We start from the raw sequence: 11,233 nt of genomic DNA, 5'->3' as shown, positions 1-11,233 counted from the left end.
GCCCGTGTCCGGAATGTACATCATCTGGATATAAACCGCTGTCGGCTTTCTCATCCAAGTTTTTATGTCCTTTTCAATCATTTAGGCCCCATTCACACTAAGCGTTTTCCGCCGCGATATCGCGCAGTTTTGATGCGTGATATCGCGAGAGGTCGCCGGCTAATGCTATTCAATGGAGCTGTCTTAGCTCCATGTTGCGGTCGCAAGACGCTTCTACGGGACCCTTTTTTCTGCAGATTTTGCTTTTTTCTAATGGAGCCCAACGGAGAAGCTCGCGCTACCGTCGCTGGATCGTCGCTGCAAAAGGTATGCCGCTTAGTGTGAATGGGGCCTTAGGTGTATTTAAACCCCAAACACATAAAACAAACAAGTGCTCATGTTCCTGTAATGTCCCAAAATCCTTTTTTCTGCTTTCAGATAAAATTATTCTAAAACTTTTTTATGCACCATAACGCCTCATTAATAATTTCCTAACTCGATTAAAGTGAACAGAAGCCTAATAGACATAACAGAAACATTTAATATTTACCTATTGTCCCCAAGCAGCCTTCAGTTTCTGCTTCCCTGAACTTCCTGTTTGATGGTGACCACTGCCAGTCACTTCCATTGAAGGAGGGGGCCAGAGACGGGTCTCTTTTTGTGCTTTTAGTCGTCTTCAGCTCCCTGTGTGTGTGTTGTCATAGGCAGCGTGTGCATGTATTCCCTGTAGTCTGATGCACGGAGCATGCAGACCAAAGGGTTCCTCCATGAGACCCCGCAATTGTATGAGAACGTGATGGTTCACTGGTTAGGTTGAGGTGGGATCGGCTTCCCTGACGAGATGAGTCTTTAGAGAAAGCCTAAAGGCAGTCAAGGTGGGAGATAGACGGACCGGTTGGGGTAAAAAGTTCCAGAGGATGTGAGAGGCTCTAGAGAAGTCCTGGAGGCGAGCATGGGAGGAGTAGACAAGGGAGCTGGAAAGCAGGAGGTCTTAGGAAGAGCGGAGGGGACAGTTAGCGTCATACTTTCTCAACTTTCTCAAACAATTCACCCCCACACACAGCTCCCTCATGTGTCACTGGCCCCTCCCTTTTAGATTGTAAGTCCTCAGGGGCAGGGTCCTCCTTACCATCTTGTCTTGAATTGTATTGTGATTGTAATTGGCCGATCCCAGAACAATACACAATGACTTTTGTATTCGGGGAATGTTTGCTGATCCCGGAGTTCAGTTTTAAAGTTTAAATTAATTAATAATGAAACTAAACCCAAAAAACGGACACAAATATTAAACATTGTCTCTTCTTTGTTTTCTTCCCTTTTTAGGATATTTAACGGTCACCATCGAGCCGCTTCCTCCCGTGGTGGTGGGAGACGCGGTGACCCTAAAATGCAACTTCAGGACGGACGGGCGGATGCGGGAGATCGTGTGGTACCGGGTAAGGATTCCCACGCGTGTGTATTACAGCTGGCGTTATGTTGTGTCTCCTCGCTGTGCGCGCTCAGCCTGCTCCCGGCCCGCGCATCCTCCGCCGAGGCGCCTTCCAGAAGAGAGACGCAGAGATGTATTTCTAACGCTTGTCATGTATAAAACATCATAAAGATGTAACGGGCCGTCTGCTCCGCGTGCTGGAAATCTACCAGGCTTCCAGCAAACTAAACCACACGACAGTCACCATCATGACTGCTCTGCAACTACGAGTGACATCACCGCTCTCCACCAATGAGGTCGTTCCTGTAAGATATAACATCTCTGGGGAAGTGGTGAGGCCATTCCTGTATAATTTATCTTATATCTGGAGGGCGGTGATGTCACTCCTGTGTAATAAAACTCACATCTGGGGAGCCGTGATGTCACTCCTGTATAATCTGGATAGTGGTGATGTCACTCCTGTATAATACATCTGGATAGTGGTGATGTCACTCCTGTATAATATATCTGGATAGTGGTGATGTCACTCCTGTATAATATATCTGGAGAGCGGTGATGTCACTCCTGTATAATATATCTGGAGAGTGGTGATGTCACTCCTGTATAATAAAACTCATATCTGGTGGGCGGTGATGTCACTCCTGTATAATATAATATATCTGGATAGTGGTGATGTCACTCCTGTGTAATATATCTGGATAGTGGTGATGTCACTCCTGTGTAATATATCTGGAGAGCGGTTGATGTCACTCCTGTATAATATATCTGGATAGTGGTGATGTCACTCCTGTATAATATATCTGGAGAGCGGTGATGTCACTCCTGTATAATATATCTGGAGAGTGGTGATGTCACTCCTGTATAATATAACTCATATCTGGTGTGAGGCGATGTCTTCCTGTATAATATATCTGGATAGTGGTGATGTCACTCCTGTGTAATATATCTGGATAGTGGTGATGTCACTCCTGTGTAATATATCTGGATAGTGGTGATGTCACTCCTGTGTAATATATCTGGAGAGCGGTTGATGTCACTCCTGTATAATATATCTGGATAGTGGTGATGTCACTCCTGTATAATATATCTGGAGAGCGGTGATGTCACTCCTGTATAATAAAACTCATATCTGGAGGGCGGTGATGTCACTCCTGTATAATATAATATATCTGGATAGTGGTGATGTCACTCCTGTATAATATATCTGGATAGTGGTGATGTCACTCCTGTGTAATATATCTGGATAGTGGTGATGTCACTCCTGTATAATATATCTGGAGAGCGGTGATGTCACTCCTGTATAATATATCTGGAGGGCTGTGATGTCACTCCTGTATAATGCATCTTATATCTGGAGAGCGGTGATGTCACTCCTGTATAATATATCTGGAGAGCGGTGATGTCACTCCTATATAATATAATATATCTGGAGAACGGTGATGTTACTCGTGCACAGTGGTGGGAGTGCAGGGGGTGCGGCCTGCATCCAGGTGACACCCCTCTAGAAAGTTGGGCAAGCGGTCATGGACTGAGACCCCCGACAGTGTCAAGAGAGAGGAGGGAACCCGGCGGCATACCTCATCCTGCTGGGTGAACATCCCCTCCTCTCCCATCACCAAGATGGCAGGCGTCAATCAGATGGGCGTGCACGTGCGAGGTGAAGTCACACGTGTTGACGACACGGCGGGGTGTCACCCGGTCTGGAGACCAGGTGACAGCCTCAGGACCCCCCTGTGTCCCTCCTGTATAATACTGTATATATCTGGAGAGCAGTGATGTCACTACTGTATATATCTGGAGAGCAGTGATGTCACTCCTGTATAATATATCTGGAGAGCGGTGATGTCACTCTGTATACTATATCTTGTATATCTTACAATGTGTCATGTGATCCGGTGTGCCGTACTGTAGCTGCTCAGGCTGAGTGGCTCTGACCCCTGGCACATCGCCTGCCCGCCCCCATGCCACCCCAGTACGGCGCTGAGTGGGTCCTGGTAAGATTAGATTAACCCAGTTTCCCAAATCTCTTCCGGGAGCCATAAATCCTCTCCCACGCGCGGATTCATCGTAGTCCGGCGAGGCAGACGGGAGACAAGAGTCCCGGGATTGAAATGGGAAATCCAGGACATGTAATATTTACTAAAGGGGCTTGTAAGGGGCCGCCGTCTCTCTTAATGTGCGAGCGCGTTGTCAGAGGTGCGGAGGAGAGACGATGGAACGCATGTGCACACATAATGTCATTACTTCCTGGGAGGATATGGATTTTTTATCTTATTTTATTTCCAGGCCTTCTGCAGTGAAAAGTATTGTATTCCGGTTACCTGTATTATTTATTTTTTGGGTAGTAACTACCTTTTTCAGCAGACGCTTGCTCCCACCTCCTCATTCCTCGCCTAGGTGAGGATAATGTCACCCTCAGTCCATGACGCAGCCCTTGGGATATGACACGCCGGCTGAGGGCGATGATATCCTCAGCTAGGTGAGGAATGTTGATGCGGGACCAAGCACCTTCTGAAAAAGGTTAAAAAAATAAGAATTTCACAGGCCGTTATTGATATCTTTCTCCTCATTTAGATGCAGGCCAAGCTGCCCAGCCACAGTGACAGTGGTTGAGATTAATCACATGACACTCCTGGGGGGAGGGGAGGGGGTTCGGGGGGGTGCATTGGTTACAATTGTCAACTTGTATTCACCTTTTTTGAAGTTGGGCTTCATTTTGTTTGTCATGCATTTAAATATATATGCAGCACAGGGCACTGAGGGGTTGTCGCATATGTACTGGGGACTAGTTACTGGGGGGTAAACTCCCACGTGTTGGAGACTGTGGGTATTAAGCATGTGCTGGGGACTGGCCACCAAGGGGTACACACGTACGTCGGAGACTGAGGGTAATAAGGGGTTAAAGCAAAGCATGTGCTGGGGACTGGCCACCAAAGGGGTAACACACACACACGTACGTCGGAGACTGAGGGTAATAAGGGGTTAAAGCATGTGCTGGGGACTGGCCACCAAAGGGGTAACAAACACACACGTACGTCGGAGACTGAGGGTAATAAGGGGGCGCTGTTTTGGTAAGGAAGGGTAAATCGGGGTAATAGAAAAGAAAAAGTGCAAAGTACATTAAGCCGGATTTATGGATAGTAGGTGAAAAAGTTAGGGGGCCAGTTTCCACAATAAGAAAAAGTAATAATTATATACCATTTTCCACCGTTACAACATAAGGAGGGGGACAGAACTATTCTACACAATGCGTGCCACTACCCCACCCAGCCTGAGCTGTCCCCGTTAAAGAGACCCTGTCACCAGACCAGTCATTACAACAACCGTCTTCCCATAAGACCATATGTGCATACAATGGATTGCATCCATAGTTACTTAATTAGTCAGGTTGAACAAAGACACAAGTCCATCGAGTTCAGCCTATATATATATCTATATATAGATATATATATAGATATAGATATGGGGGGAAAAAAAGAGAAAAGCCTAAACAGAAGGCTATGCCCACAATTACCCACTGTTGATCCAGTTAATTCCCTATAACAGCCTTCCTTATGTAGACATCATCACCACCTTGGAAGTGATGTAAGCGGTCCCAGCTGTTGTGAAACTACAAGCCCCATGAGGGATTGCATAACTGACAGCCACAGGCTCCCAGAGGCAGAGTCATGTTGGGATTTGTAGTTAAAGCACAGCCGGAGGGCCGGAGCTGCCCACCCCTGCTCTGTAGTATTGACCTCCTTCCCCACCAGCTACAGAAAAGGGTATGTATGTAAGATGATGGGCCAGGGAAGCTGGGCAAGGGCAGATAGTAATTAGACACACTCAGGAGAGGAGAGGGCTATGGTGTGCAAGAAGGGAGAAGCTTTGCTGCAGAATTGACTTTCCTCCGTTAGTCAAATTTGCTACCAAGTTCAGAGGCACACGGCAAGTGTATACAAAATTATTTAGGGAAAGTACCGTATTTTTCGCTCCATAAGACGCACTTTTTTCCCCCAAAAGGAGGGGGGAAAAGTGCCTGCGTCTTTTGTACCACCTAGATATGAGTGTAACCTATATCATGGTCTCAGAGGTGGAGTAAGCTTTTTCACTCCTTCCTTTTTACTCCAACTGGCTTCATCCAAAACCGGACCACCCATGAGGCAACCCAAGCAGGAGCGTAGTGCCTGGTGGATGTCCAGGGGCCCCAGCTACAACCCAGCTCGCGGTATACTGAGCCTAGGATGACGGGAGGACGCTAGCTTGTGTACTCCCGTTACCCTAAGGAGAACTATGGGGAAAAACACTGACCCCGTAGTTCTCCTTTAATGCATTCTCTGCATTTGGGTAAAAACGGCCCAGCACCTTTCTTTCCCCCCCACACTTACCTGTCCGCTACGCTTGTCCCTGCCGCCGATCCCGAAAACGATCCTCCGTTCCCTGAACTTCCAGGTTGCGGGGGGAGGATACTGATGGCAGATGAGCCATAGGCTCCTTCTGCTATCAATCAAAGAGAGAAGGGGCGTGGCCTGCCACAGGGCTGGGTGTGTCTATGTCTATAGCTTCCACGTGTTGCTTGTTTCAGATCTGCACAGCTGATGTTATGATAGCAGGGCCGGGGATTCTACATATCTGTGGATAGAAGTTCATATTGTGTTTTTTTTAATATATTGTACAATTGGTAATTATCAATTCTACATCACTGCAAAAAAAAAACCAACAACTGCTTGGAGGTAATTGAATTACTGGAGTCTTATGTAAATGCTAACAATGTTTTTTTGTAAAGGGTAACGACATCAAACAACAAGATTAATAAAACCGCAGGACGCGAAACAATGCGTTTTTCAGTTGTTGTTCTTTTATATTCCCCATCTGATGACCTTCAGTATATTCATATTTCTCCGGAAGTCCTCGTCTCGCTGATGTTTATTCCGGGAGAACGGAGAGATTTGCTGGGTTTTTATTTTTCCCCGAGCTAATTGGCTTCTGCACCGTGTAACATTGTGAACGTTTACTTATGGCCGCACCGTATCATTTAACACCTTTTTATGGCTGCTTCAACGCCGGGCGCTTTCCTCTGACCGCACTTCATCACCGGGGGAACGCTTGCGGTGGCACAATGTATCGCTATAAGGATATTTGCAGAACGTTACTGCATATCACCAGACGCTGTTATTGTGACTGGACAATTGTAACCCCACAGGAGTTACTTGGAGGGGCAAGAGCTGGGATTTGAGGGCCCCCGGATCACCGGTCCAGCATTGGGAACATTTATCATACATGGCCCTTAAAGGCCTGAAGTCTTCACAGCTCCTTTTTGTGCCCATGCCGCCATCTTGGATTTGGGAGTCAGCTGTGATTTCCTGATCACTCACAACCAGCTCTCTACTGCACATGCCCAAGAGGCTTCCTCCTTTTTATTTTTACTTTTTTTTTACTTTTTATTATTTATTTATTTTTTGGGTAGTAACTACCTTTTTCAGCAGACGCTTGCTCCCACTTCCTCATTCCTCGCCTAGGTGAGGATTTGACGTGATGATATCTGCGGGACTTAGACCACCGGGGAAGACGAGACTGCCAGGACAGGTCTAGCAGCCCGGCGGGATCAGGAATCTTCCCCTAGACCAGTGGTGCTCAACCTGTGTAACCTCAGGGCCCACATTTGTCCTCGGTCATTAAGTCGCGACCCGAGTCGCACTGCAATGGAACGCGCGGCTTTAGGGTACCGCGCGTTCCGGTGCGGATGTACGAACCGTGGGTGGGAAGTGCGTTTGGGGTACCATTCAAATGATGGCATCGCAACACACCTCCCGCACCAGAATGCACAGTAGGTGCGATTTCACGGTACAGTGCTTTAATCGCATGGGACTGTGCTATTAACGCACTGTGCTGCTGTGAACGGGCCCTCAAAAACACTGACAGGCGCACACAACCACAGACACAATCTCACACACTTCAAAAGCATTTTATTTCCCCCCAGTCTCCCTACCTTATGAGAACTGGAGTGGATCCTCAGCCTGGGGTCCATTGTGGGCTGCTGTGCTGTGACAGAGCTCCATCCATACGTGCATTGCTGGTACAGCTCCCTTGCATGCTCTGTAGAGGTGCCGGGAGCCAGAATGTGACATCACTCCGGTCCGGGCACCTCTACAGGACATGTGAGGGAGCTGTAAGCAATGTACGTATGTATGGAGCTCCCTTGAAGCCATACCTCCAGCCCACCTCACCTCAAGCTCACATGTGGCGCCGGTCAGCATATTTTAAATGGCTGGTTGGCGCGAGAACTGACTGTGCGGCGGTAGGAGGAGGCTGAGGAGCCTCTAACCTAGAAAAGTGGAAGGCACGCGGCGACCCACTGAACATGGTGTCTCGACCCACTTTCGGGTCACGACCCGCCAGTTGAGAACCAAGGCCCTTGACCAAAAAGAGCATTTAAACCTTGCAGTGCTGGGGTAGCCCTAACTGCAAGGGTTAACTTTTGTAGATCCTGGAGTTCCCCTTTTAATTGTGAGTGCAGGTACACCTTAATTACCGCCTCCATCCTTCTCTTAGTATCCAAAGTTATTGCTTCTTGTGGCTCCCTCATTAAATGCGTTCGCTGACCGAAGAACGCGCACCACACACACGCCACACATAATTTATTCCGCTTTTATAATCTGCACACATTCTGCAATCCAATAAATTATGGGGAAAAAAATAATAAGTATCCGCAATCTGTGACATGTATTCCCCCCCCGTCCATCTAATCCATCATAAATAAAACCGAGAATTCATCATTCAGCACAATGCGCATTATTAATACGGCGCCGTACAATGCACTGATTGTAACCCACAAATAAGACTCCATTCCGCTATTCATAGCCGAGCGCCGTTCAATAATACGGATTCTATACAGCGCCGTATGCGCCGCCTCTGGGTCCTGCCTGCCCATTGTAATGCCTCCTGTTATGTCCGAAATAAAATATTAATGATACAGAACACAGATTAAAGCAATGTCTTTATTTGCAGTTGCTGAATTATTTACCCAGAATCCCACGGTGCCTCCCCTCTCTCTCCCTCTCTCTCCCTCTCTCTCCGCTTTACACATCCACCCCAGAAAAACTCACTTCCTTTTTTCTTAGCAATTTAGATAAAATCATTTTATATATTAATTTTTTTCCCCTCCGCCGGTAATCTCTCCAGCGCTCCCCGAATAATCCTCTTGCCAGAGTCCGCGGCTCTAATCTCTCAATCCCACATCCTCGCTGTATTAATATTTTTTCTTTTTTTTTAGCGCGCTGCATTCTTTGCGGCTGGTAGATTTCAGCGGGGACGGTGAGGAGATCATTCAGAGTGAGGAGTTTTAATGCGTCTTATTTGCTGGCTGTCTGCGGCCCGTCGTGTCTGAATACGTGTCGGTTTCTGCGCACTGGAATCGGAGGATTTTCCTTCTGCTCCGGGCTAATTCCCCCCCGGGGGCCTGGGTCATGGGCTCGTTCCTTCTCCGTCCCCACAATCCTTTTGCGCTGGCACAGTTCCCGTTTTTGGCATGCGGAGTAAAAAGCATTCTGTATAGGGCATGTCATTGTAGGAAATGAATTGTATCCTATGTGGCATGCAAATTTAAATGAAGATAATGAGAAAAGGCAAAGACTGCACCTTGAAAACTGCTGTGTCGGCCTGTATGCAGCATGGCCTTCAATGCAGCCCAGGCCCCTCTCACCAGAGGCGTAACTATAGGCATAGCAGCCCAGACGGCTGCTATGGGGCCTGTGGGTGGAAGGGGGCCCCATTAGGTTGTTGAAACAAATTTAAACATAGAACATGTGAAGACAACACAGTGCTGTATCATCCTATGCAAAGTCTACAGTGTAGCTGATGCACAAGAGGAGCATGCAGTGCGTTCTGGCCAGAATCGGACCGGAACACACTGCATCAGGTGTGAACGTACCCTAAAGCGGTTCCAAAGCCCATATGACATAGGAGACAGCACACAACTGTTGGGAGACAAGGACAGATCATTGTCACCCTATAGCAGGATGGTTTTAGTGATTAGATTTACATCTACTTTAAATTCCGAGCCGCCTAATGCCTGAGCGTTGTTCATCATTGATCACTACGATTCCAATCTGAACACTGGTGGCATTTCCCTAAACCCCTCATATATGCGGGTCATCTGGATATAAGGAGCCTCTCATTATAAAATGCTTTTAAACTCTTAAATGTTCAAAAACAGAGTGGAAAATATATATATTAGGAATTTTTTTGAACAGCCCTCTATTGTTCGCCTTTCCATTAGCGCAGGGATAAGAGCCGCTCCACATAATCTGCATGCACCGGAGTTATGCGGATGTCTGAAATGGAAAAAAACCCAAAATGATCATTTGTCGGTCATATTGTTTCAGAACAGCGGGTGACTGTTGAATCACCAAAAGTGCATTAAAAAACCTGCTTTGTGCCCCTTCTTCGGGCTCCCGGAGCCTTCCGCCGTTCAGTATTTTCTCCCGATCTGAATCCGGCCCAGATAGATGGCAGAGTGAATTAAGCTTTATTTATAGGCATTTTAAAGCCCAGAGCCTTCTAATTCAGCTCCTTCTATTCAAAGGCGGCAAACGCTGCTGTAGACAGAAGCCGCAGACAATGAGCAAAGAGCAAACAAAAGGCTTTACTTATTTATGTTTTGTTAGCAGAAGCAAAAAGAGAGAGAGAGGCCTCCCAATAATACATGCGTTACAGATTACATTTAATTAATGCTCATAACGAAGTATGTTACCCATTCTACTATCCAGCACAGGGTCAAATCAAAGTGACAGGGTACAGCATTTAATTAAAGGAGGGCTATGGGGTTAAGGCTTTTCCCCATAGTTCTCCTTAGGGTAACGGGAGGACACAAACTAGCGTCCTCCCCTCACCCTAGGCTCAGTATATAGGGAGCTGCTGCTTGCGGTATACTGAGACGCCGCAGCTGAAGCGGATCCCGACAATTGTGCCGGGATCCGCCCAGCTGCGTGAGTGACAGCTGGCTCTGCCTATCTAGAGGCGGAGCCAGCTGTACCCGCCCCCTCCCCCGTCCGTTCCGCCATTCAGTGCTGGCGGATCGTGAGCGGGGAGGGGGGAATCCAGCCCCTCCCCCTGTCACGGCAGAGAGCCGCGACAGGATCGAGAGGTGAGCGAACGCCGGTATGTGTTCGCTCAGCTCCCGATCTACTGAGCCGACCTGTGACAGTCTCATTGTCACAGGTCGGCTAGAACTATGAGGCGAGTGAAAAGCACCCCCCTCATAGTTCTCCTTTAAGGGACTCCTGCGTTGTACAGCTGAGATCCTTTTGCGTTTCCGTTATACAATGGCCCCTCCCTAGTTTACTGACGAAGCTCCTTTCTGTGTCGGTAGCATAAAAGTGATCTTGTAGGGGAAAGGCAGAAATGTTCATTATGCAAATCTATCTTCTGTCTTGAAAGCCTCCTGACAAAAATAGCAGAGCAGTTGAGATCATCTAAGGCACTGCTGCCTCTGACTGCGAGTCTTGCCAGGTTTGGAGTGAGATTTGGTGACGTCAGTACTGTGCTGATCGCTGTTCTCCTCGCTGGAGAGGAAGCTGTGTCGGAGGACCTGCAGTGCAAGGATCTCCCTGCACTGTACCTATGAGGAAGCCTCAAGCAGCATCTCAGTAGAGGGGCGGCAGGTGCGGGGACGGAAGGCCATAGCATCCCAGGTTGCCGTGACACTGCATTATCGTTTGCTTGCGAGCTGAGCAGAAAGTTCTGCCTGGCGTCCCGCTGAGCTCCTGGTGCCCAGTGACATCATTCAGCTGGGCGGCACTGGACAGGGAGCAACTGACAGCACGGCTGTCCATCCAACACAGCCAC

The 11,233-nt window shown here is 47.9% G+C and overlaps 1 protein-coding gene across 1 annotated transcript in view; it reads left to right on the top strand.

Annotated features, from left to right (window-relative positions):
• IGSF21 (immunoglobin superfamily member 21) overlaps positions 1–11,233 on the top strand; it is a 426,138-nt gene that overhangs the window by 96,322 nt on the left and 318,583 nt on the right. Inside the window, exon 2 of the mRNA XM_018558175.1 lies at positions 1,303–1,415. Coding sequence (XP_018413677.1) covers positions 1,303–1,415 — 113 coding nt within the window. The remainder of the gene's footprint in view (positions 1–1,302; positions 1,416–11,233) is intronic.

Source organism: Nanorana parkeri, unplaced genomic scaffold, assembly GCF_000935625.1.
Source record: "Nanorana parkeri isolate BGI_ZX_2015 unplaced genomic scaffold, ASM93562v1 scaffold323, whole genome shotgun sequence".
Lineage (NCBI taxonomy): Eukaryota > Metazoa > Chordata > Amphibia > Anura > Dicroglossidae > Nanorana > Nanorana parkeri.
The sequence above is the reverse complement of the archived record's forward strand: the minus strand, read 5'-3'. Positions and strand labels throughout refer to the sequence as shown.